Raw genomic sequence first — 26731 nt, forward strand, 5'->3', positions numbered from 1 at the left:
CGTAGATCGCGTCCAGCGTCACGCCGTAGGCCCCGTCACGATGCTCACTACGTCTACGCGCCAACGTCGGCGTGTGAGGGAGACCGCATCAGTACATTTCTATAGTGAGCATCGTGACGCGGCCTACGGAGCGACGCTTGACGCGACCTACAGCGATAATAGGAGACCCAGGCCTTAAACTAGCCAAGATTGACGCTTTTTCATGCTGCTTCACGAATTTTTTTTTGTAAACTCGACAAAACGCTGGCTTAAATAAATGAGTGAAATCGGGAAAGGCAAAACCCGGAATAGAGTGAATTTGAGACGATGGTTAGCCAGAAAAGAAGCATGTAATAGTTAAAGAGATTCTTGGCATGCATATTCTTTGAAATCAATCAAATATGATATTACTAAAAAGCCTGTAACGCGACAAGAAGCGGCGGGAATACTTTCGAATTTGGAGAAACTGGAAACGGCTGTAATGGTAGTTATATGTGGATAATGTGGAATTTTGTCATATGTATTAAGTACATCAGTGATATTTTTGGACCAAACAGTCACTTGAGTCTACCAAGAATTCGCAGTTTCAAGCTTAATATTTCGCAAACCAGTCACTGAATAAAAAAATGGTTTGAGAAGACCTTTGATATTTTTGAAAGACCTGTACAATACCTTACACCAACGAAAAAAATCATCCCCATTTTACATGTATGGAAATGTACATTTTTGTTAACATTTTTTTTTTTCATTAATTTATTTTACCAGTTTGTCGATGCCGTACATGTGTACAAGGTGGATCAAAAGAAGTCATCCTATCTTGATTGGCTCAAATTTTTTTCTAAATGAAAAACTTCGATTGTGTTTTTTTTAACTATGTTTATTTGAACATTTAAAATTTTATTGGTAAAGTCTAGAAGATGATATTGGCCAAATGGGCGTCGTCACAATTGATTGCCCTATGGGCTCCTTTTATGGAATTTCTTATCAATTCAGCGAGACCTTCGGGCGAGAGATTCTCGCACTCGTGTCGAATGTTGTCCTTAAGGGCTTCCAGAGACACGGGCTTATTCATATTAACACGGGTTCTGAAAAAACACCCACAAAAACTGTCTGAGACGGTTAAATCGGGCGATATTGCGGGGAAAAATTACATATAAAACGAAAAAAAGGCGACCCGAAAACTGAATATACAAAATTATTTGGCGTTCTTGGGAAGTGTGGCTTCCATGGCTTGCCAACTTGTATTCTGCATTTGTCTAGTCCACCAATATCAAAACAAATTTGAAATTGGCGGCCATTTGTACAAATGAGAGCAATTTCCAATAGGGTGATTACTTTTGGCCCACCTTGTATATCTTTACGAAATGTCAGCTTTGATATTTTTACCCGTTTCTGAGAAAAAGACAGCCGGACAACAAAGTGATCCTATAAGGGTTCCTTTTTTCCTTTTGAGGTACGGAACCTTAAATAAGATTTGATGAAACATTTGAAGTTGGTGACAGATAGACATAGAAATATCCACATTATTTAGTTCACAATCATACTAATAACGGGATTAAACTAACAAATTGAATTTCAGAAGTCAGTAGGGGCGGCAAAAATTGAATGGCCTACGGGCGGCAAATTTGTAAATCCGCCACTGCTTCCTCCTGAAGCAGCTTATGGAGAAGAAATGGGAATACGCGCAGAGCATCCATTCACTTTTCGTGGACTTTACTAAGGCGTACGACAGCATTGATCGAGAAGCGCTGTTCACTATCCTACGCAACTTTAAAATACCGGCAAAAATAGTGAGCATGGTTGAGGTTGCCACAAAGGAGAGTAGGATGAAGGTTCGTGTTGGAGGAGAACTGACGGATGAGTTCGCGGTGGTCACCGGTCTAAAGCAGGGGGATGCCCTATCGCCTATGCTTTTCAACCTAGCCCTGGAGCATGTTCTCAGAGGAGTTTTAGAACTTGACTTCGGGCTACAACTCACGGTGCTGGGCAAAACAGCTGAAGAGGTTCGGAAAGCTGCGAAACTCCTTGATACAGAAGCCGGAAAAATTGGTTTAAGAATAAACCGCGGAAAATCCGAATATCTCCACATGAAGCGCTACAAGGACAAGTCCGTTCGCAGACAAGACCTGCATGTTGGAGATGTGACGTACAAAGGGGTCTCCCGGTTTAAATACCTAGGTTGCACTGTCACGGATACGAACACTCGCGACGAGGAAATCGATACCCGCATCCAAAGCTTCCTGCGCTGCAGTGCCGCTTTGCATAAAGTGTTGACGTCTAGGCTTCTGAGCAGAAACACCAAACTCAGAATTTACAAAACGGTAATAAGACCGATACTGATGTACGGGTGTGAGGCCTGGACGTTAACGCAGAAAGAAGAGAGCAAACTGCTGGTGGCGGAACGGAAGGTCCTAAGGAAGATCTTTGGCCCAAGACAGAGACCCGATGGAAGCTGGAGAGTCCTGAAAAACGCCGAACTGGAAGATCTGATGGCGGGGGCTAACATAGTGGGAGAAACAAAAGCCCACAGACTTCGCTGGCTAGGCCATCTCCAGAGAATGGGAGAAGATCGTAGCGCAAAAAGAGCCTACATGGGCCGTCCGACGGGGCGCCGACCGGTGGGCCGGCCCAGGTACCGCTGGAGTGACGCGGTGGAGGCGGACCTGCGCGAGCTACAAGTCGTTGACTGGCGGGAGACTGCACTGGACCGTCAGAAGTGGCGATCTCTTGTATCGGAGGCCAAGACTCACTTTGGGTCGCTGAGCCAGCGGAGTAAGTAAGTAAGTAAACTTTTTTGGCCGAACCATCACTTTGCCAAGACTTATGTGGCATAAGGCTCGTTTCGTCTAAAACTCTTTAGGCACAATCTTTAAACACCTAAGTTTCGTTTGCTCAAATTTATGTTCGTCTATACCATTGGTACTCAACCTTTTTACATAAGGGCCACAAACACGTTTAAGTCATGGTGTCGCGGGCCGCAAGCAATTTTTTTTACTATTAAAAAGCCATATAAACTATCGAATATTAATATAAAAAACACATGCATATACTCTGTGTAAAAAGTATCGGGATTAGATCAATAAAACAAAAAATGATTATTATTCATCCAAATTTATTTTATCACAACATTTTTTTTGTTTTTTAGAGTTGTGTTTAGTACTCGCGGCGAATTTTCTTTTTTGTCTTCTATCGATTGTTAGTCAGAGTCATGTTGACTGTTTTCTTTGACTATCGTGGTGTTGTGCACTCGGAATTCTTGCCAGAAAGTCAAACGGTAGGAAAATAATATTATTTGCGGGTTATGTAGAATTTAATACAGCAAATTCGACGAAGAAGGCCAGATTTGTGGAAAAAAATTCGAGAAAAGATTTTTCACCACGATATCGCGCCTTTCGCACAAGGATCATCATTGTGAATGAATTTTTGAGCAAACACTCAACAAATACCATCGAATTAACCAGATATGGCTGCAACTCACGGCTCTAGCTTCTTTTTTTCCTAAGGTCAAATTACCACTTCGAGGCACTGTTTTCAATCGATAGAAGACAATAAGGAAATATCACCGCGAGTACTAAACACAACTCTGAAAACAGCGTTTAAATAAATGTTGTGATGATTGGATAATTCGTTGGCGTAAGTTTATCGTTTCTAAAGGAGCAAACTTTGAAGGTGATAAAATAAATTTGTATGAATAGTAATATTTTTTATTTTATGGATATAATCCCGGAATGTATATTCTCTATTATCTCTCATGGCACGCGGGCCACTGAGAAAGGCCCGGCGGGCCACATGCGGCCCGCGGGCCGCAGTTTGAGTATAGCTGGTCTATACCTATGTATAATCTTGTTTCTCCTAATGTTATCTTAATAAATAATATATTAAGTATGTAGTAAATGTACAAATTGTGGTATTTTTCTCCTACATCCCGAAAATCACGATATTGTATGATCAAAAAATCGAAAGTTAACGACCAATATAATTATTACAAACCCCATGAGATCGAAACCTAAAAATAGGTGCGACGACGAGCAAAGCGAGGAGGAGCGTGTTAGGTGCACATGTTCATCAAAACCAAAGCGGAGCGTTTTCCAAACAGCGGAAACAATACAAGGCAACAGTTTGCGCTATGTAGGGAGACGCTCCGTCAAAGTTAAAGCCAAACGAATATTATTACTTTGTATAAACCTATGCCATAGCATTATTAGGCTATTCAAGTTTTGGCCATACCATTATTAGGCTAAACAATGTTATGCGAAATAACTTTTTACTAAACGAGATTTATGCCATACGATTTTCGGCGTAACGAGACTTTGACCAAACGTTACTATGCAATACGAGATTAGGCAAAAAAATCTTATACCAAAAAAGGTAGAACCGTGTACTCAACCTGAGTATTATAAACCGTATGAGAGAAATTACTTTACTTCCCTGAAACTCAAACGCTTGCTAGTGAAAAACAAGTGTTAAATCGATGACCTAGGTTGCTAAGCTATTTTGTTGGTACCTACAAGCAAAATGGCTACAAAGGCGACAACAATAAAAGAGGCAATAAAGAAATGGGAAGACAAGACCGGGCTACAGGCGGCGACCGCCACGGATGTGTCCTTGATATTCCAATTTCCACCCATTGAGAAAATGGACAACACTTTGTCTTGCTTAGCAAACTGCGAGTAAGTGGTAGAGATAAACTGAAGCGTGAACGTTATAAAAGGGTACCTAGCTGGTTAGGTCAGTTGTCAGACGCTAACCGCCCAAAGTGCGGTGAGAGCTAACAAGTAGCTTGGGAAGGCACCTTTCCCGTACCTAGGTACTCTAAAAAGTTAAAGTACAGTGAAACTATAAAGTCCTGAAATTAATGTTTGAGGAACTAAAATTTTCAGGAGCCTGGCACCATTAGAAAAGAAACATAAAAGTCATAACAATTGTTTATGTCAATAGGCGGTTGGCTGTTTTTTTGAATTTTCTTATTAATTATAAGGTTAATGTAGATAAAAGCAACAATTTACGCTTGGTTGCAATTAGGAAGATGTAGAAAAATATTCGTAGTCAAGCTAGTGAAGTTATTTATCGAGTTTTTATACAATGTTTAGCGGAACATCAAGCTGGACACATTTTGTCGAATTTGGAGGATGTTTACGCTCGTACAGCGTGTATGACGGGTATGTAGCATTGTACAAATTGTAATAACTCATTTTTTATTAGTACCAACGCTTCATTTATCGATAAACCTAGGTTTAGAGCCTAAGTCGAACATTGTTTACATACCACTGATTGTAGGTTTCATCTGGTTTCAGTTGAGTCAAACCTTAACATTTTGATACTTGAAGATATATTTTTTGTTTACTTACTAAATTCACATTGTGTGAATTTGGGGGGCATTGTGTAACTCAAAAAGATTTTTTTATTTTATTTTATAGTTATATCGGACCAGCGTGCCAAAGAGGGCAAAATATGGAATATTTCTAACTCCTGGAAGAAACAGAACTGGCCGTCCAAAAAGAGAAATTGATGTCTTTACTATGTGTGCCCTTCGTCAACAAATCCAGTTTTTTTATACAGTTGTAATAACGTTATCTAAATAAATATTTATTGGTTTCACTATTATAGCCTTCATATAAACACCTTCTAGCTTGTATAAGAGCTTTTTTTGTGGATGGTAAGTTGTTTTTAAAATACATAAATAGGTAGGAAGTTAACAGGCAAAATTTCAAGTATCAAAGTCAGTTATGTTTCGCTATATAGGGTTGCTGCATGAAAGATAGCAGTGCCCTCATTTAATTTCAGGACTTTATAGTTTCACTGTAGTTAAATGTCAAAAAGTCCCAGAATAATAACAGCCTTGCTTGAAGAAAAGTTGTTATGGGAATGCCTCTTCCATGTTACCTCCGGTTTTTAGATTTTCCGGTTCCGGAACATAAGGATGCTTCGTGAAAATGTATAAAACACAAATAAAATACCAAAAATACATAATTTTCCAGGAAACTAAGCTTATCTACGAATATGATTGAGAAGGTCACAGGACTGAATAGTTTTAAAAAGTTACGCATTTTGTCCCTTGGAAGAAATTACATCAAGTCTTTTGCTGGTATGGTAAGTTTACTGCCTCTAAGGTCCCGTTCGTATGTAAGGTATGGGTAAGTATACTGAAGTACCGTGCGATAGTCAGGCCTGATAGGATGGCGTCCCACGCTACGCTAACCTGTTCGTGGTCTCCACTCGAGAACTCATTTTTCACCAGTGATCAGTTCTTCGATGTATGGCCTGCCCATCTTCAATGCGCGTTTAACCAATCACAGCACCTTATTAGTTAACTATTTATAGCGAATCGAGACATAGTGACGTTTACCTACGTCGATAACGGTCCCGTGCAGCGAGAACAGATATTACATATTAGAGCCTAACTATTATAGGATGCCTCATTATTTATTAATTTCTCATAACAAGTAACTTTATTATAGTAAACTGGTATTTTTTTCCTTCAGGAGTGTGTCGGAGAAACGTTAGAGGAACTGTGGGTCTCGTACAATTTGATTGAGAAGTTGAAAGGGATCAATGTTCTACGGAATCTGAGGGTCCTCTATATGAGCAACAACCTTGTCAAAGAGTGGAGCGAATTCAATAAGCTACAGGTAAAACTGTTCGGTTCAAATAACTTGGTAGTTTTGAAGTTGGCAGCGAATGCACTTTTGTAGGTACCTTGTCAAACTAACTACTACTTAAGGTCAACTGGGGCAATTGCGTGGTAGTTTTCGATCACTAAAAGTTATCGGCATATTGAGAGCGAATGTATGGAAATATCTAACTTAGAGAAACTTGATTTCTTTGCTGGAATCTTAGAAATGTTTTTGAAAAATGTAATTAATGTTTTAAAAAAAATGGATACTGTAGGTAAGTACCTAAACATATATAAGTATTATTTGAATACCCTCAGGAGCTGCCGCACCTAGAAGACCTCCTCTTCGTGGGGAACCCGCTCTACGACGCGTGTGAGCTGGACACGTGGCGCTCCGAGGCGGCGCGGAGGCTCCCCAACCTGAAGAAACTAGACGGGGAAACCGTGCTGCGCAGTGACGACCCGCCACTCACTGTTGCTGATATGCAGGTTATTATTATAACTATTAGAAACAAAATTCATATAAGATTTAAAAATGGATAGAAAAAATATTATTCTGAGGTATTAAGTTTAATAACCTACGCAACAAAGCGATAGGAAGTTATTATTCTGAAGTTTTAACTTGTATCTGGTTTTCCTAAGCAACAAGGCTTTTGATTGAAAGGGAAATAAAACCTCTATGGTTTTTTGGCGCCTAAAAGTTTTGTAGGTTGTAGGAAAAGAAATTAAGAAAATAGATAAATGTGTGGAGAAATAGAAAATTATTTAATCATTTTGTTTTTATTTCAGCCTGATGATACCGGCGATGGAGTGGAAACGCTGGTCAGTGCAGAAACCAATGACTAAACTTCTCAAGGCGGTTAAAAATAAAACAAAAAGTGACTGTAAAACTAAAATATTTTATTTACACTTTATTATTAGGTAACCTACCTATGATTCGTACGTTAAACCTATAGGCTACATTATTGTATATCTTCACAGAAGGCGATTTTAATATTGTGCTGTGCAAAAGGTCACTCAATTGTTACTGATCTCTTTTCGTAAGATAATAGCGTATAACATCAGCACTGTATATATACCTACAGGGTGTTAAAAAAATTATATCGTAGACGGTAGGTAAAAGGTGACTAACTCAGCTATTCGTTCAGAAATTAGAGTGAAAAAGACAAGCAAAGTTGTTCAAAATTAACACCTATTTTTGGCTTTCCAATATAGTTTTTGTAACACCCTTATATCCTAACCTAACCTTAAATGCTAATTATTATTGTAATTTTTCATCGCTGACATACAATCATGAAACATTCTAACTAATTGAACACTTTAATCAAAAATAAATAAGTTTTAAGAAGGGTACAGATTATTATTTTACATATAAGAAAAGAAATGAAACAAACACGATAATCGTTAAGAAAAAAAACTTTCCATTCAAATATAATCAGACTTTATCATACTTACTTACTAACTGTTATTGTTGAGCTAACAATGCTAAATAACTCTCATGCACTGCCTTTCGAGGTAGGCAGAAGGTGCATTGATGCACTATCTTTTCGTTTTAATTATTTTTTTGTACCAATTTAATAGAAAAGATACCTATGGGAACATACTTCAGGTCATTCAAAGACCCCAGAGCAAGATATTTGCTTTTTATTTTGCCACAAGGCCACAACCTCTATTTTCATTGCTTTCTTCACAAAAAAATCAACTCAAAATGTGATGTTTCCAACAGTTGAAAACAAATTCTCATTTTGTAGCCGTATAACCTAGAAACCATTTGACCAATCAACAGAAGATACTTTCTAGGTCCCCCCAGAAGTGCGGGGTGAGGCGCGGAGGATGTGTCAAAACCGCGCGACGCCATTGGCCCACGCTATGCCGCTCGCCCGCTATTGGTCTATAGCTCGACGCGCTCCGAATCCTCTCTTATCATTGGTTCTTGAATGCAACATGCAGCGCCATTACAATTTTCTCTGAATTAGTTACATAATCACATGCAAAGTGTAAATTATACAGTATCTTCACATGTAGATTCTTCTTAGATGTTGTGTGGTCGTGATGGCGTTACATTGAGGGCATATCTTCTTCGCTTTCAGTGATTCTAGCCAGCATATCTGAGGGAGAAAGAAAAACATCTGTGTTACCGCAAAACATCGTGGTGAAAAGTTATAAGCTAGTCAGATCAGCATCACTGGTGCTGTTTAGTTGCTTGATAGTTGAATGACTAGAAGTTACTCAAATACTAAGGGCCTTTGTCTAGATAGATAGATAGATAGAATATTCTTTATTTGTACACACACACACATAGAAGAAACTTACAAAACTTAAATACTAACAAATATGTACAAAAATGGCGGTCTTATCGCTTAAAGCGATTTATTCAAGACAACCTTAGGGTGGAAGGATATTTTGATTAAAGAGGGGTCAAGTGTAGTGTCTAATGTATGGATAATACATCACTCAGAAGGGGCTTGCACAGGGCGCAATTAAGACAAAACTTGAGGCTGCGCTATGTGAGTGAGCGCGATGCAAAACTTTTGTCACGTCTTAATTGCGCCCCGTGCTAGCCCTTTAGGAAGACTTCTTTCAGACACCCTTAGGGCCAGTAATCCATAATAATGTTTATGTTATATTGTATTTACCTCGCAGTAGACATGCCAACACTGTATGGAGACGGCAGGAGAGGTGTACGGGCCGAGGCATATCAGACATTTGGCCTGAAACACACAAATAATATCAGTCAATAAAGAGTAGAAGAATAGAGTTGAAGTAAAAAATATATGATATTCCTCCAGACTATAAATACGATTTTAAATTAAGGACCTTTTTCACAATGTCTGGTTAGTGGCTACCTGTGAGGTAAAATACATGCTGTCCCTCTCTGTTATTATTTTTTTGACAGTGACAGCATGTATTTTACCTTACACTAGTTACTAACCATACATTATGAAACAAGGCCTAAAAAAACGTTCCTACAACTGGTAGAGGCATGGTCTGGTAGATTTATAGTAGGTAATCGTGATGATGATAAAATTGTGATATTTACCTCCACGCCACCATTTTGTCTCGCCTCCAATTCCTTTATTCTACATTTCAATGCGTGGATCCGAGTCTGAAAAGTAGACAAAATACAAATTAATTATATATTTACATAGGTACTAACAATAGTCTAAGACACTATACCATGAAGAGGTAGGTAGGAAGTAAACAGGTGTGGTGTGGCATACTTCTGAAAGATTTTCATACAATGTTGTTTAGAAATTCACTGAGTTTAGTGTAGTTTTTTAGGTACACGGGTGTAAGTTTAGTTTCATAATCTGCTGTACATATAATAATATGTGGAGACATCCACACACGGCCACCCGGCCCACACTAGGCAGAGCCTGTAATATAGGTTTTTGACATCTCATACACAAATATACATATTAACACCGAGGACCCGAGAACAATATCTGTCTTTAAACAAATATCTGCCCCTGCCGGGGATCGAACCCGGGACCTTCGGCAAAGCAGTCAGGGTCACTAACCACTACACCATCTGTTATAATTTTACATAGTATCTCACTTCAGCACTAGGCAAGTCTCTACTAGGCTCCATTGACTGTTTGCGCTCGGGTGACAACGTATCTCTTTAGCTAACTATACATTATAATCACTATCTCACCTCAGCGCTAGGCACAATAAGTCTGCTGTCTCACGAGCTCAGTTCACTCTTTGCGCTGGCGAGGCCTATGTATCTCTTCAGCTAACTCACCTCTGCGCTAGGCAAGACCACGCCGTTCTGTTTATACGTCTGTTCATCCTCCGCCTCGCTCGCTCGCCTCATCGGTGTATCTGCTGTTTCGCTCGCTCCGTTCATTGGTTGTGGTTCGGGGTCTGATTGGGGGGCTGAGTCGTCCTGGAAAAGGTATGGGTGAATTTTATAAACGACAGGGTGTTAAATAATGGTATGGCATATGGGAAGCCGAAAGAAGGTGATTTTGGGACGTTTAAACAAGTTTAGTTCTACGGCTTTTGCAAGTAACGAAAAGTTTAATTTGTTTCTAACTTTGTTGGTCACCTGAATTTGGTACATAAATACCTATGTTGAACTTTATTTTCAAAAATTTATAAAATTCATAGAATATAAGTTCTTCAGAATGACTCTTTTAGACAAGACCTTTTTTACTTTATACAGAAAGCCAATATATGAAAATGGCTACAGCCATCGTTGTCCAATGGAGTAGCGATTTTAATTTCTTTCAAATATTATTTTTTATATAAAATGCTTTACAGTATAAGTACAAGTTCACTACTTACGTCTGGCATTATCCTAGAGGGCGAGTACTGCGGGGGACCGTACAGCTCTGTGTCCTCATCACCGTCCACCACCTGGAAACCAAGATGAGGGACAATTTAGTCAGTGTTAAACAATGTGTCAGCATCTTTACTTTCCCCTTTTCTTGTATAAGTTCTGTCCTCCGAGGTAGTCTGGAAGGAATTACTCTTAGTAATTACTATGTTGTGCATTTACTTTTGTAATTTCTGTTAGTGTGCAATAAATAATTATCTACATATATGTATCAGTTACTCTCTTCCTATGTATGCCTAGCAATCCTGGGAGTCCTATCTCCACTACTCACCAGCGCCGCATCGCACTCCTTGTGCGTGTGTCTGTGGCGCGGCGCGTCCGTGTCCGTGTTGAGCGCGGAGGCACGGACGCGCTCCTCGCCGCACCACGTGTAGGTCGCGCCGAATGTGCCGCCGGAGGGGGAGTCGTTCTGTGGGGGGAGGGGGGTTTTAGGAAGAAGCTTTTATATAACATAGGCATTTCAATATCAAGTCGATTTACGTATCACTAAGATATTATGGCCAAAACAACCAGAAAACGCGGAGAAAACTCAATAGGGGTTTCCATACTAAAGTCAACAGGACTGAAAACAATCACACTTTTTACCTTTAAATTGGGCTAATCTTGTTAGATTTCCTGTTGAATTTTGTCCGTCTGTGCTGGTTGTTTTGGCCATATCTTGGTGATACCTAAATCGATTTGATATTGAAATATCTTATAATTTATTTAAGTTAATTTTTTTAAGTTGCACAATGATACAGAAAATGTCACATGATATTCTTTTTTAATTTAACTTATATTTTTTTACGTTTTGAATATATTTTAAAATTAATTATTTTGAGGTATTGTGTATAATTTAAGTCAAATAATGCACATTTGATTATTTTAATTAGTTTAAAAAGGTGTCACTTGTGCAAAACAACAAAAAAAATGAAATATAGCTAGTTTTTTTTATTTATTTTCGGTTTTAAGCATAACATTTTGTCAATTAAAAAAAACTTAAATATTAAATATCTTAGAAATGGTTAAGTTTCGGATTATGCATTATAGGGTTCAATCGACTGGAAATGTTCAGGTCAACTCCTGAAATGATCTATATGAGGTCTACTTGCAAATAATCCTGTATACTGTCAAAGTACCCTTTTTGTTTGTTTATCTAAAGTTTCATTTCCCAAAGTAAATAAATAATACCAAATGATAAAGTAAGACTGGAAATGTGATTTAGAGGGTAACTAGAAATAAAAAAGTTATATACCAATGGATTTAGATTTTGTTAACCTACCATTATCTTTAAATAGTTTTTGTTAATAAGTACTGATATTCGCAAAACATTCGCACAAAATCTTGCGAATGCGAATGCGAATATCCAAATACATGCAAATATTCGCGAATGCGAATATTCGTTACATCACTAATGCATATTACTCATCTTCTTTTTAGCATGTCAGTGACAAAATGGAGACACTAGAGACCATTTAGGGATTGACTCCATGGTGAATGCATCATCTTTCGAAAACAGGTAACATGCCACTTGGACCCATAAACCCTGCCTTTATAACGTAAACTTTTAGTACAAACATACAGAAAACTTTAGCAACCTCACCTCAACATCAATGCTGCCCTCTTCGCTACTCGAAACATCCTCATCCACGTCAGCCCCCGTGCGCTTCAAACAACGGAGCGCATGCTTCTGCAGCTTGGACACGGGGACGGAGGCCTCGCAGACGGGACACTGGCCCGTGGCGGCCGGGGAGCGCCGCGAGCGCGTGCGGAGGCGCCGGAGACGGTTGTTGTGGACCCTCTGGCGGAGATAAAAGGTGATGGGTATGAAAATTTTTGTGTAGGAATTTATTATGAATTTTGTTTTGTATGAAGGGAAGGTTAGTGAGGTCATGACCTGATAAAAAATTAGTGACAATCTGAGGAATTAATAATAGATGCTAAAAAAACACTTATTTATTTGTGTTTTATGGATTGAATAAAGTACAAAAGCAGTTTTCAATTTTAATGGTAAAATTACTTGCAGAACTGAACACACACACAACAACAGTAACACACACAATAGTAACAGTTATTCACATTGTTTGTTTATGTTGTTAACCTTCGGAGTCCATAGAAAAAAAAAAACACAAAGCCAGGTGAAGAAACATAAAATAACAGTAAACATTAACTTTGTTTTACTCAACTTTTATTTAAGACTTTAGCTAGCTCTAAAATACATTATTACATAGCTATAACTAAGATGAATGTATCTTAACTGTATAACTAAAGTAAACTTAAGTATGTAAACAATAAGGCCACCTTTTTGTACTGTTTTTATTTTTAAGTGTTATTTTTGTATTTTTTCTGTATTGGTGCAAATAAAGAGGATTGTATTGTTAACTTACCTGGTAAACATCACCCCCCAAACACCCACTGACATCTATATCCTGTTCATCAGCCACCTCTGTGGCTACCCCTGAGCTGGACCCCGGCACAGCCAAGCCAGAACTCGAAGACGTGCTACTCAGCTTCCTCTTAGTCCCACCAGTGGACAATTTGGTCAATCTCTCCACTTCCAAAGCCATATGAGTCTCCAGTTCTCCTTGGCGTATTGTGCAACTGCATACTGGACAGTTGGGCAACTCTTGGACTTTTTTACGACTTCTCACCGAGTTTAATATCACGTTATCGTCTAAAGCGAAGCCGAATGAGGAGTTGTTGCCGTTGTTGTGCTGATTTGAACTCCCCTCCATGTTATTGTAGAGCAAAACAGGTAGCATTGCCGTTTGTTTTGGTTGGAGCACTGTTATAAATCTGTTTTCATCGCAGCGTCGGCTGGATTAAACGACTTGTTTTGTGTTTCCGCCGGTAGATGCAACTTCGATGGACATCGGGGAAATTATCTTGTTAGTGTTCTTTTACAATTTAAGCGGTAATTACATAATTAATTCTATTGACTATCAACAAACAGTATCATTTTTGATACGGCTTTTCAAAAGCGAATGACTTTTTTTTTCTTCCGGTCCATTCAACAAAATTCGTGTAAGCGTTTCGTTTACTACGATTGTTCTTAATTTTATTCTATTGTTAATTTTCATATTTTAAATATATGTATTGAACAGCTTATGTATTCTTCAAACGTTAATAAATAATTTAATTTACAAATCAAAGCATTTCCATACTTTTTGAAAAAAAATAGAGCACAAAACATCGAAACATCAAGGCGCAACGAGAAGGTGGGTGCTCGTAACGGAACGTGTAGGAATTTGCATCCAAAATCACAGAGCAAAGTTTTTTTTTAATAAAAAAAAACATTTAAACAAAATGGAAAGCCGTGAAAGGATTGTTTGGAAAACTAAAAGCAGTTTCTATACATAAATTACGTAGTTTTCAGTGTTTTTGCTGTGATAATACCTAAACAGGACCACTATTGTTATATGGAACATAAGTCTCGCACCATTGCACGATAATATGCATCAAAATCAACCCTCAAACACAGATGGTGTAATGTAAACGATTCAACACAGGTAAGTCATGTCTACAACCTATAGCATCCCTTCCGTTTTACCCTTTTCCTTCATCTTTTATGTTATTACTAGCTGTTCCCGCGCGCTTCGCTTCGCCTTAAAAAGTTTTCCCGTGGGAATTCCGGGATAAAAAGTAGCCTATGTTCTTTCCCAGGGTCTAGACCGTATGTATACCAAATTTCATTCAAATCCGTTTATTAGTTTTGGCGTGAAAGAGTAACAGACAGACAGACAGACACAGTTACTTTCGCATTTATAATATTAGTTAGGATACTACCGCAAGAGTGTTTAATTATCATCACTACTACTTATGCTAAGTCTACAGGGCTTTTTTTTAGCGAGTACCGTACTACTAAATTATTGTACTTGCCCTAAGTTTTGTATGTACACATTGATTTTGAATAAACTTATTATTGTTATTCGTCAACATAGCCCACAGCCTACACAAGAGGTAACTCCTCAACTGTCTTCAACTTTCCTCCAACCAATATAGGCTATACCTAAACATTTATGATTTATGTTGATAGCAACATGTATATTACACTCACCTGTCACATATTCATGTCCTCTGCCCAGGGAGTACATGCGTTAGAAAGTAGCCAAACAGTTTCACTGGCATTAAGCCATTCAGCACAAGCTTGCTTGAGTTGGGGCCACCAACCCGCACTAGGCCAGCGTGGTGGGCTAGGCCTAAACCCTTCCTTCATTGGAAGGAGACCCGTGACCCAGTAGTGGGGATGTGATGGGTGTGATAATGATGACTCTATTCCAAACTAGGTCTTTCTTTGCAAGCTTTGCATTGCCACTAAGTTGCTTCCCGCGGGAATTTAGGGATTAAATTGTTGTTGTGGTTGTTGTTTTTAAGGAAAAACCAATCAGGCATAAGGATCTGTCAATCAATATCATAGGGTTTATGCTATATTCTACAAGGTATTAGTTTTGGAACATCTCCTAATGTGACTGCCCAATCCTTTCACCACAGTGACAAACCCCAGGCTCTTGCATTTGTCACCCACATGCATGTATTGTTGCATGTGTGATATAATGATAACACTGATCTGCTTATGTTAACTATGCAACAGAAACAAGTGCCAAAACCTCAATAGTATTAATTACTTATTAGGGCGACACACTCTTGCAAAGTTAGCATTGCTCTAGGTTGCAGGAGCATCAAGTTGTTGTATATTTTTACAGTTTTTAACTCCTATTAGTCTATTTTCATCTTTATGCACAACTATGCCCGTAAAATGGCAATAGGCCCGCCCCCTATTACATTGGGACTAATATAACACTCTGGCGAAAAGTGGGTGCAGCAATGCACCTCTGCCTATCCCGCAAGGGAGTACATTAGTACAAGGCGTGATTGCGTGTGTGCACAACTGTATTTGTAATTAGGGGCAGCCCATTAATCAAGTGAGGCTCAATTGGTACGGAAAACCTTATGAAACATCACGAGGGGGGAGGGGGGGGTAAAAAAATTTGAAAAACAACCTCACGTGATTAATGGACGGCCCCTTATTCGGTAATGCATTCAGTGTTGAATTCATGTCTAAAACTAAATCAACAAAAGAAACACCCTCTAATGTTTGAGAGAACACACAGGAGAAGATCAAATCATCATCATAATGATCATTTAAGGGCTCCCACACACGGGCCACCGGCTACAACCACAAAACGCCGCCACTGGCATATTTCCTGTAATTTTCGTACATTTTATATGGACTCACTGTTTCTCTACAAAAGCTTCTCATGGCGGCGTTTCTGGCTGTGGCCGGTGGCCCGTGTGCGGCGACACTAAAACACTGTAATGAAACTTCATAGACTATCATATTAATGCATTTTCTAAAGTTGTAGTGATTTTTTGTTCCTTCCTGAATTGATACAATTGTCTCTGTTTCTATGTGGTAATAATAGAGCTATAATAATTATAGTAGACAGGTAAACTTGATTACTTCAGTACTTAAATAAACTTACTTAGTTATATTTTAATCTTTCTCTCCTCTTCCTCTACCTATCATTCTGTTTATTTCTATTTTTATATTTATCTGTACTTTTCGGTATTGTTACAGAAATCCGAATCTGCTGAACACATCATGTTACCAGATGGAATTAATCCTTCATATTAAATCCATGAAGGTTCATCAAATCAAGTATGACTATGAAGTAAATCCAACCACAAAGATTTGTGCGAACCATCACTACATGCAACACCAGAATCTATACTAACTGTGATGTAATAGCACTTTCCAAAATGGCGCAGCACGCAGCAGACTTTATCTGTGACTACTGCGACCGCGGTTTCACCAGGAAATACAACTTACGGATCCACATAGAGAACTGTCACCTAAACACCGTCACCTCTTGCGGGGTCTGCAACCAATCCTTCGGCAGCACCAGCGGCCTCCAACAACACCTGAACCGGGGCCACAATAGAAACCATCAGGGCTTCCCCGAATGCGACCTTTGTGGACGCATCTTCAAAAGGAAACAAAACATCGTTTCCCATATGATAACAATCCATTTACAAGGGTCGGAAATAAGATGTCTCATCTGCCTGAAAACGTTTACCACGCAACGCAATCTAAAAAGGCATATCAATCAGTTACACAATCCGGATTTCGAGTATTTAGAGTGTGACGACTGCAGCAAGATCTTCAAGGGGAAACATTCGCTGATAAACCACATTCAGGCGATGCATAACCCGGCTAATAAACAGAACTGTACGTGCCATGTTTGTGATAGGACTTACACGAACACGCGCAATCTGAAGCGTCATATCGAGACGTGTCATGGGGAAAGGGGGGAGTATAAGTGCTGCTTCTGCACCAAGGTATACACGTCCAATCAAAGCCTGCGTCGACATCAGAGGATCAGACACAATCCGAAGATAACCAACGTGAAATCAATCCCTTTGGAAGTCCTCAACGGGGTCTATGACGAAGACGTGGTAAAGAATCATAACAATGGCTACCAGTGCAGGAAATGTAAGAAGACTTTTTACAGCGAACCGGTGTTGCGGCAACACATGAAGCTAGCGCATTCTTTCAGCTCCTTCTATAAATACTGCAGGTCTGTGTTACTCAAACAGGAAACTCTGAAGCTAGAAACTCAAGTGAACAAGTTTTACAACTGCGAGTTCTGCAACTATGTCTTCAGTAACGTTTACGAGTTGAAGAACCATATGCACTCGAATCACGATGTAGAATACTGCCTGTCGACTTGCAATGTGTGTTTCAATAAGTTCTACAGCAAAGAGACGGCTTGCGAACACAAGAAGATCTGTCTTCCGCCCGCCGACGCCAATGCTTGCAGTCATTGTGACAAACTCTTCACTGATGTATCCAGTCTTCAGTTCCACGCCAGGATCTTCCATCCACAATCCCAGATAACTGACCAGGACGTCACATCGACCAATACTGAGGACGTGGCAGAGAGCTCGGTGTACAACTGCCCGCATTGCCAGCGCGTGTACTACAGCGATCGATCGCTGAAGCATCACATGAAGCTAAAGCATTCGGAAGGCGAAGCCGTTGAGTGTCCCATTTGCGGGAAAATCTGTAGTAACAAGTACTATCTGGCATCGCACACTAAGCTAGTTCACGAAGAGCAATTGTTCTCGAAATGCGAGTATTGCGACAAACAGTTTAAATCGAGGAGGAACGTGCGCAGACATATTGAGTTCACGCATTTAGGGATGCAAAGATACAAGTGCATTGAGTGTGAAACTCTTTTCAAAGAGAAGCGAAGTCTCCGAAAGCATGTTAGGACGAAGCATTCGGATTCTAAATCGTTCCCTCAGTGCCATATCTGCGAGAAAAGATTCGAGTCGGCCAAGTCTTGTAAGATCCATCTGAAGTTGGTACATTCCTTCAATTTGAACACGCATCCGTGTCACAAATGCTCGGTCTCTTTCACGTCTTACGAGTCTCTCAGAGTCCACCTGCAAACCAACCATTTGGCGGAAGAGGAAATTTACAAGTGTGAGGAATGCAACCTAGTGTTCGAAGGCCACGAGAAGTTTGAGAACCACAACGAATTGTATCACGTGAGCCTTGTCTCCAAGATTAAACAGAAGATTTTGCCGCGCTGCATACTGTGTATGAAGGATTTCAGCACAAGGAAGACGTTGAAACGGCACATAAAGAAATTCCACACGGAGTTTGACCCAGACGAGCTGGCTACCTTCGGCTCTAGACGACGAATCTTCACCGTCGATTGCGAGCATTGCGTGAAGAAATTCACTGACGACTCATACGTCAGTCTCTACCAGAAGCTGAGGCGCGTTAACTCGAGAGACTCGCCGGTCTTCAAATGCGAGTTTTGTGGCTGTTCGTACAGCGTTCTAGAGTTTTCCATCCAGAACTACCGTTTGCAAAGCGCCGATGGCGTCACTAAGACGATTCTGAGTGAACTCTGCACTACGGAGATGAGTGAGGGAGAGAGTGAGGATAGAAAGGGAGGGTTTAGGTTGCTAGATGATAGCATGATGGAACCAGAGAGCACAACGACTGAAATCAAGAAGGAAGTCATAGACAACTATTCTGATATGATGAGTATTAAAATGGAACCTGTTTCACCATGAGTGCCAAATGCAGAACCCTTTTGATGGCACTTTGGTCTTTCTTTATAATAGGTACTGAATATCAGTAGCATGATTTGTATATGGTAACTTATTATTATTATTGCAAAGTCCCTTCAAAAAAAGGTTTCGACACCTGAGGATCACTTTAGCTTACGAAAAACTATGTTTATGAGCACTGCTGAGCTACCCACGACTCTATCGCGTTGTATTTAACGTTCCGATTGTATGACAGCTCTCGATAGTTTGTTTTTTGTCGAGCTAGAGTAATTCTCTTGGACTTTAAGCGCCCCGCCCACTGATAGAGTCGAGGCGGAATCGTGTCGGCTTTAAGGCGCAGGGAATTATGTCTCATTTACTATGTCAAGTTCTCGCCTCGCCTGCACCTCGCCCGCGCCGCGACTCCGCCTCGACTTCTTCAGTAAGTGTCGACCAGGCCCTGTAGCACAGGGCGCTATTAAGACGTGACAAAGGTTTACTGTCGCGCTCGCTCTTGAGGCTGCGCGATGTGAGTGAGCGCGATGCAAAACTCTTGTCACGTCTTAAATGCGCCCCCCTTCTAGCCCTTCTGGCCGATGTAGCAAATATAGAGAAGGGGTGCCTCTGGGTCGCCGCCTCGACTCTCGTCAGCGGAGCCCCTAAGGGTGGGTTTCGCATGGCAATAAGACTGAGTGTCAATCTGGCTATGAAATTAAAGCAGTGTTTCACAATGTCTGGTTAGTGGCTACCTGTGATATAAAATACATGCTGTCACTGTCAAAAAAATAATAAAAACAGAGTGTGACAGCATCTACTTTATCTTATAGGTAGCCACTAACCAGACATTGTGAAACAGGGCCAAGTGTATTTTAACCTCAGATACTAAATTGACAGATTAATACGGTTCATCAACAGCAACAGTCGATTGTCCCGCGATTAAGTGACGTATAGTTCTATTGGCGGGACAATCGACTGTTCATGAATCAATTTAGGATCTGAGATTAAAAAACAGACTATAGTCCTTCCTCTTTGAAGATGTGCGTATGTATTGTAAGAATTAAATCTTTAATCGCGATAATGTTCTAAGTTATTTTGTATGTTTTGAAGTAGGTATTAAATATTAATGATTGCAATAATTAGAGGAGGCACAAAGCTGATTCTATCTGCTAAATATGTAGGTTTTAAGTACCTAAGTAAGAATGAGATTCCTACAATTAAATATAGATTATAGAATCTCGCTAAATACACTCACGGGCAATGAAAAAGTTCCATTCGCAAAATTCCGACACCAAACAACCCCAATTTTTACATTTAATCCTAACTAATATTATAAATGCGAAAGTAACTGTGTCTGTCTGTCTGTCTGTTACTCTTACACGCCAAAACTACTGAACGGATTTGAATGAAATTTGGTATATATACGGTTTAGAGTTTTAGACCCTGGGAAAGAACATAGGCTACTTTTTATCCCGGAATTCCCACGGGAAAACTCTTTAAGGCGAAGCGAAGCGCGCGGGAACAGCTAGTTTAAAATATTACCGTTTTTAGTTGGTAACATCCTGATGCTTTCTTAAATGTACCTACTTCAATGTTGCAGAAGGAGCTATTACCTAAGCTATCCTTTTCCTTTTAGGAGTAATTTGGTGCTTTTCTCAGTGGAACCTTTTCATTGCCCGTGAGTGTAATAAATTTTTAACCTGCTCAAAGCGCAGGCGAATCTCTCCTCTCACCTATTTATTTACATACTTCAGTGTGCTAATCAAGAGTATTTTCGATTCAAGTCGATAGCCATTTGTTTGACATCTTGATCAGCGCCCCTGTCGGCAACGTTAGAAACTAATAAAACGCGTACAAATTCCAGTGACTTGACTATCGAATTACTATCGAATTAAGTCGAGAATAATCATGATACACACACAGTTCACACCGCTCGCTAGATGGCGCTGTATGTAACGTACGCTTTAGCTCATGCTGCCACTGAACGGGTTCTTTATCGACGTAGATAAACGTCACTTTATCCCAATTCGCCATTAAACTAGTTTATAGACATTGATATCGAGCCCGTGTGGGTGCCGCTGTTGTAATAGGTGTCTTATTATAAGAAATAATAATCCTTGTATTAAAAATTATGTAAAACATGTATTTAACCATATATTTTTACAGAGTCTTACAAACTCATAACTTAAGTCATGACGTGTAGTTATCGCCTTATAAAAAGCAATAGAAACTATTTTTCTGATGTATAGTTTATAATTTATAAGCATTTTATACATTAAATTATTGCCTTTATGATTAATATTATAAACATAATTAAAGTGTACTCAACAACATTAACAGTATTTTTATTTATTTTTTAAGTTTCAAAATAAGATCTAAGGATATAACATTTTATTTTTTAACTAGTTAGAAGAAACATATTTTATCTTTTTACTTATATAACAACTTCTGATTCAAAGTTTTCTACAATAAAAGAATAATTTTTGGACACTTTCTTGCCCCTCCTCCTCTTACTAACACCGGAACTTAGCGTCTCTAAACCTAGTTGTTTTGCACATTTCTCATAAACTACACATAAACTTTTGTAAAAAGTCAACACTGTGTTGGCACCTTTCAACCAATTCGCCACAAACGTGGTGGGATCATTCTGATTTTCCAGTTTAGTTGCAACATTATACACAAAAGTTCCATTATAAAATTTGGAATAGCGGGTCTTTTCGTAGTATTCACCACTTAAGATGCTTAAAAAGTTAAGCTGTTGCAGGCAGCACTGGAATTGAGCGAACTTGTGAACTTTTCTGACATCATAACTTTTTGGTTTCTTTTTTATTTCGTTGCTTATTTCAAAGTGTTGAAGAAGCATGCTGGCTGCTAACAAACAGTCTTCATATTCGACTTTATTCTTGTTTAGAAGCAACTCATCTTTGTCTATGCTTTCCTTTGGTTTTGTTTTTAATGCTTCTAATTTCTTTGAGTGCTTCGTATTGAAGAAGTGGTGGCCTCTAAATGTGCCAGTCTTTTCATCTATCACCTCTAGCATGATGTAAGATAGGAACAGGCTGTGTAGGTATCCTGTAGGTACTTGGCAGTTGGCAACCCAGAATAGTATTGACAAAAACGCCAACCGGAAGTTGGACGGCAAGGGATCCAGTTCTGCCAGATTCAAACCAGGAAGTTTCACCTCTATGAAATGCCTGAAATATATGTTCAGGTCTTTTACTTCCATATCACCATAATTCGTTTCCACTGGTCTAGGGATGGCATAATCAGTGCCGATCCAAACTCTTTTGTATTCGCTATCCTTTTCTCTGCTTACATACAAAAAGTTTTCTTCAGTGAAATCTGTTAGGATGTCAAATGCGTATCTCAAAACACTTAATACACATAGGAACGAATCTTCGTCATTATAGTCTTCGGCTTGTGGAAACATGAAATAGAGATGCAAAGTGTAGAGACAGATATATGGTTTGGGCACCACATTGGTTCTAATGCGGTCAGCCAGCCACGCAGGGAGTCTGGATACTGGATCCTCTGGAGTAATAGTAACAATTTCATCAACTTCTGATACATGCGCCTCCACCTCTTCGTCTTCAGCCTCATTTTCAGAGCTATTGTTTTCATCATCAGACCCAGAGCTATCATTCTCTTCAGCAGACTCGGTTTCTACACATTCAACTACATCAGGTATGTTGAGTTCTTCTTCAGTGTTATTATCAGATACTATATTAAAGAATTGTAGAGATCTACACTGTCTGTAGTTGTACGCACTCATGTTTTTCTTTATCAGGTAAAGAATTCTTTGTTTTTTCTTCTTTTTTATCCTGCCAATGATTTTCTCAATAGCAGACTCCAGAGTCTCATTTTGAAGCCATTTGAATAGACCGTGGATTGACCTTTGTAAATCGTTGTTCTTGTTTCTGCCTTTCCCCAATTTCATTTGGGAAAAAAAGTTTTTAAACACCTTTTTCTGTATGTAGTCATTGCCCATTAACGTAGCAAACAGTGGCAACAATTCCTCCTTAAGCCCACCTAGACTCTGGACTAAATATTCCACCTTATACATCTTGCATTCTAACCCGTAGAACGTTTTGCCATCATCCTCGAAACATTCGGGTTTCATCTCCAGAGTATTAAACGGGATGTACATGACGTTGTAAATGAAGAAGTCCGAGTCGTAGCTCAGCACGGGACACTGAAGCTGCCGGGCTACAGCTGCTATTTCATCGTCAGCTTCGAATTCGCAAACTGTATACAGAATCTGCATCTCGGTCATTATTTCTTTCATTACGTCTCTTAGAAACAGCGGGAAGATTGACAGGCTGCTCTGAGTGACAGGGTCCAAGTGTGAGGCACCTTTTATCTTAGACCTGAGGCGGCCATAGGCGGTCTTCAGCTTCCTTGTCTCGTAACTTCCATCGAACAGAACGTAGCATTCTATTTTGCATTTGCGCAAATTCTTAAAGAACCTCTTTACATAGGCTGCGTACTGGTCGTAGTTGCCCCCGAAGGCCGGGAAGCCGTTTAGTTTCCGATACAGCTGAGCGCAGAGACTGTGGCCATCCACCACTAGTTTTGTATCGTGTAAAATGTGGTATTTTAGGAACAAGTTTTGGTTGTAATTCACGTACGTCGTCAGGCCTCGCACGCCCATGGTGAAAGTTTTTTGGTTGTGATTGAATAATTCATACGATTTCTGCTATTTCTACCATTTTATTGATATTGGATACTGGATAAAAAACTATAATCTCGGGTGAAAACAATTTTGAGGTTATGTTTATTTATGTGTCAGAAATAACCAACACTGCTATCTATCATTTTATAATTTGTCTGATCTGTGTGTGTGTGTCATGGAGTAAGTACTATTCTATGGTGTGTCTGAGGTGTGTGTTCAATAATCTGTATCTATCTGACAGTTGACAGCCTGAATAGAAACTAATGTAAACATAACCTAACTTTCTAAATCTTGGCTCGTTTCACGCGTGTGCATATCAAAACAAAACAAATTCACATTAAAACATGAAATTACGAATAGACGAAGTGGTCCCGAAAGGCGACACGTGCCCTGTGCTCGTCAACTTTCTGAACGGAACCGTTACAGAGAACTTTACCACTGCCAAATGCTACACCTTCCAAGACGAAAACACTGGCAAGAAAACAATTGCAACTGAGATAGATAAAATAGTTTACTATGGCGAAGAAGAAGATGACGGGCTGGAGCAAACCTTCCTCGTGGCGAGAAACAAAAAGACCGGGAAAGTGAGATTAATAGAAGCCGGCGCGGTTAACATAAAACCTTACTTTCATAGAGAAAAACCATCAGAGCTACTGGACACCTCAGCTATAGAGCTCAGCAGGAAGTTCGGCTCCAAAAAGAGCAAGCAGAAGATGGAGCACAAGGAACGACTCAAAGTGGACACAAAGACTGTCACCGAACAGATGGAGAAAGTCACAAAAACCATCACCGCGGAAAAAGCTGATCTCACAGCGTACCTCGTAGAGAATTCCGATGAGTTTTACGTGCCACCTATTAATAAAGACGCCGTGGAAGTGCATGATGTGTACGACTTGGACCAGATCCTCAGCCCGGAGCAACTCGAGAAGGTTCTGTCAGAAATAGAGGGAAAAGACTATGCAACGGAATACCATCCATTTATAAAGGACATTGTATCGGACAGAACGTTAGATAGCAAAGAGATAGCTCTCGGTTTATATGCTAGTGCTCTGTTTAATATATACTCAATGAACAGCCGCGATATAGCCAAGAAGTCTTTCAGTATTAGCGCAATTTCACCGACGCTGAATGAAATAGTTCTAATGAACTTTTGCCAGCAGGCTCCTGGGAAACCGCGGGCTCGCCCAGCCATGTACAGAGACAAGACTATATGCCATGCAATAGTCTTGTGTTTGTTACTGAACAAGTTTAAGCTTGATTTGGAGATGTTAGCAACAAAGATGAAAATATCACCGACCACGGTTGTAGCTAAAGCACGGGCCTGTCTCGCGACTGTCACCGTGTCTGGACAGAAGAAAGTGGCTGTTCTCAAACTTCCACTGCCGTCTAACAAAGCATTTAGGAGAAAAAGTGCCAAGTTCTAGAGCAGGCTAACAAACTTATACAGGGTGTTTGTGTTACTATGGATCAAATAAAACTTTTGTTCAGTATAATTTAACTATTTCGCAGATTTAGGTTGGCTTGCACAAGACATTTAAACGCATTTAAATCTATTGCGCGCTTGCTTAGTCAGTATACTGACTGAGCAGGACAGCAAGACTTAAATGCATTTAAAATGTTTGATCCGTACTTAGAAACACCTGTATTTTGCTCTAAGGAATGGATTGTTAATTTAGTTTGTAAGAAATGTAATATACCAATGAAAATACATGTTTCTTGTTTTATTTTAAATATATTATATATTTGTGAAGTTTTAATACATAAAAGTATAATATTGACATCATGATGATTAAACAATAGTACTTTTGGGATCTATAGGTATTGTATGCCGACATTGCTAAATCTAGGTAGGTATATTGTATGTACAGAAATGAAGGCAGTTGTAGGGTACTCACACCAGAGACAAGTATATAACAGTAATAATGATGAAATTTAAACATAAACATTACATGTAAAGGTGGATCACTATCAAAGCTCTATTTGGTATACAAACACTAAATTTCACCATAGAAAAAATATTACAATACCAAAAAAATATTTAGGAGAACATTAGAAAATCCAATTTTAAGAAAAAAAAAATAAAGCTAGAATTAAGATTGTAGCTGACCAATAGCGTTGCGCGGTTGTTAACCGACTTCGGAAAAACGAAGAGGTTCTCAATTCGTCTGTATGTATTTTTTACCCGACTGCCGAAGGAGGAGGGTAATGTTTTTTTCTGTGAATGTTGGCCAAGTTTCGTGGTTACTAGTGCACATTATTTTGGCTTCTTAGATGCATTGTAATATTTCATCTACGGTTTCTACTGTTTTTGTTGTAAACATGAGAGTTGAATACTGCACGTGTGTATATCTGAACTTTTTACATAATTTATGTATTAATTCTATATTAGGTTTTGACAACCTCAATACACATTATAGTGCCACAAACTTATCTGTTCCGGTGAGAGCGAACTAAATTGGTCCATACCTCATTACTTACTAATGAATTTCATATTGACATGACATAGATTATATGGACCAATTTAGTTCGCTCTCACCGGAACAGATAAGTTTGTGGCACTATACCTATGTACATTGTACGTAAATGACTAATTATAATTGGGCTAGGTAGGTAGGTATTTAAGAATGGTCCAATCCAAACTATATAGGGTGTAATTTGATAAATGAACTTTCCGAAGGCATATGGAACAATATAACTAACAAATTTTTTACTTTTAGGCCCTGTTTCACAATGTCTGGTTAGTGGCTACTTGTGAGATAAAATACATGCTGTCACTGTCAAAAAAATTATAACAGAAAGTGACAGTATGCATTTTATCTCAAAGGTAGCCACTAACCAGACATTGTGAAACAGGCCCTTAATGTCATTACAAAATAAACTTGCATTACGTATTTATTGTTAGGGAATTTGAACTATTGATTTTATTAATTTTTCAATTAATCATCGCTAAAGACCAGTTCAAACGATTTGCCTTTTCATAATAATTGACACAAGACATTAATTTCATATTCACAGAGCAAAAATAATTGAAAATGACCAACACTTCCATGATTCTTTACAGGCTGTTACAAAAGTGGCG

At 39.2% G+C, this 26731-nt stretch overlaps 5 protein-coding genes across 5 annotated transcripts; 3 read left to right on the forward strand and 2 right to left on the reverse strand.

The window, feature by feature from the left end:
- Positions 1-4361: 4361 nt before the first annotated feature.
- LOC105385597 (dynein axonemal light chain 1) lies at positions 4362-7594 on the forward strand. Its single transcript, XM_011556005.3, has 5 exons — positions 4362-4649; positions 5958-6069; positions 6462-6608; positions 6911-7081; positions 7382-7594. Exons 1-5 carry the CDS (start codon positions 4495-4497, stop codon positions 7436-7438), a joined length of 642 nt encoding a protein of 213 aa, XP_011554307.1. The 5' UTR covers positions 4362-4494; the 3' UTR covers positions 7439-7594.
- A 657-nt stretch (positions 7595-8251) lies between these two features.
- Positions 8252-13929, reverse strand: LOC105385448 (E3 ubiquitin-protein ligase Rnf220). Its single transcript, XM_048624321.1, has 8 exons — positions 13304-13929; positions 12520-12717; positions 11209-11346; positions 10886-10957; positions 10337-10484; positions 9633-9703; positions 9229-9303; positions 8252-8700 (listed from the first exon to the last, which is right to left on the reverse strand). The coding sequence occupies exons 1-8, from the start codon at positions 13676-13678 to the stop codon at positions 8608-8610; spliced, it is 1170 nt and encodes a 389-aa protein (XP_048480278.1). The 5' UTR covers positions 13679-13929; the 3' UTR covers positions 8252-8607.
- A 2736-nt stretch (positions 13930-16665) lies between these two features.
- Positions 16666-20299, forward strand: LOC105391418 (PR domain zinc finger protein 5). The gene has a single exon (XM_011562884.3). It carries the CDS (start codon positions 16677-16679, stop codon positions 19005-19007), a length of 2331 nt encoding a protein of 776 aa, XP_011561186.3. The 5' UTR covers positions 16666-16676; the 3' UTR covers positions 19008-20299.
- A 415-nt stretch (positions 20300-20714) lies between these two features.
- On the reverse strand, positions 20715-23832 carry LOC105391419 (protein asteroid). Its single transcript, XM_011562886.3, has one exon. It carries the CDS (start codon positions 23629-23631, stop codon positions 21415-21417), a length of 2217 nt encoding a protein of 738 aa, XP_011561188.3. The 5' UTR covers positions 23632-23832; the 3' UTR covers positions 20715-21414.
- Positions 23833-23922: 90 nt separating this feature from the next.
- Positions 23923-25362, forward strand: LOC105391425 (DNA-directed RNA polymerase I subunit rpa49). Its single transcript, XM_038116151.2, has one exon. The coding sequence runs from the start codon at positions 23997-23999 to the stop codon at positions 25074-25076; it is 1080 nt and encodes a 359-aa protein (XP_037972079.2). The 5' UTR covers positions 23923-23996; the 3' UTR covers positions 25077-25362.
- Positions 25363-26731: the final 1369 nt, after the last annotated feature.

Source organism: Plutella xylostella, chromosome 11, assembly GCF_932276165.1.
Source record: "Plutella xylostella chromosome 11, ilPluXylo3.1, whole genome shotgun sequence".
Classification (NCBI taxonomy): Eukaryota; Metazoa; Arthropoda; class Insecta; order Lepidoptera; family Plutellidae; genus Plutella; species Plutella xylostella.

Coding starts and splice junctions, on each gene's coding strand:
- LOC105385597 (XM_011556005.3), top strand. CDS start 4,495: ATGGCTACAAAGGCGACAACAATAAAAGAGGCAATAAAGAAATGGGAA. Junction 4,650..5,957: donor TCTTGCTTAGCAAACTGCGA/GTAAGTGGTAGA, acceptor ATAATTTTCCAG/GAAACTAAGCTTATCTACGA. Junction 6,609..6,910: donor GCGAATTCAATAAGCTACAG/GTAAAACTGTTC, acceptor GAATACCCTCAG/GAGCTGCCGCACCTAGAAGA.
- LOC105385448 (XM_048624321.1), bottom strand. CDS start 13,678: ATGCTACCTGTTTTGCTCTACAATAACATGGAGGGGAGTTCAAATCAG. Junction 10,958..11,208: donor AGGAGTGCGATGCGGCGCTG/GTGAGTAGTGGA, acceptor CTTGGTTTCCAG/GTGGTGGACGGTGATGAGGA. Junction 10,485..10,885: donor CCTCTAGGATAATGCCAGAC/GTAAGTAGTGAA, acceptor TACCTTTTCCAG/GACGACTCAGCCCCCCAATC.
- LOC105391418 (XM_011562884.3), top strand. CDS start 16,677: ATGGCGCAGCACGCAGCAGACTTTATCTGTGACTACTGCGACCGCGGT.
- LOC105391419 (XM_011562886.3), bottom strand. CDS start 23,631: ATGGGCGTGCGAGGCCTGACGACGTACGTGAATTACAACCAAAACTTG.
- LOC105391425 (XM_038116151.2), top strand. CDS start 23,997: ATGAAATTACGAATAGACGAAGTGGTCCCGAAAGGCGACACGTGCCCT.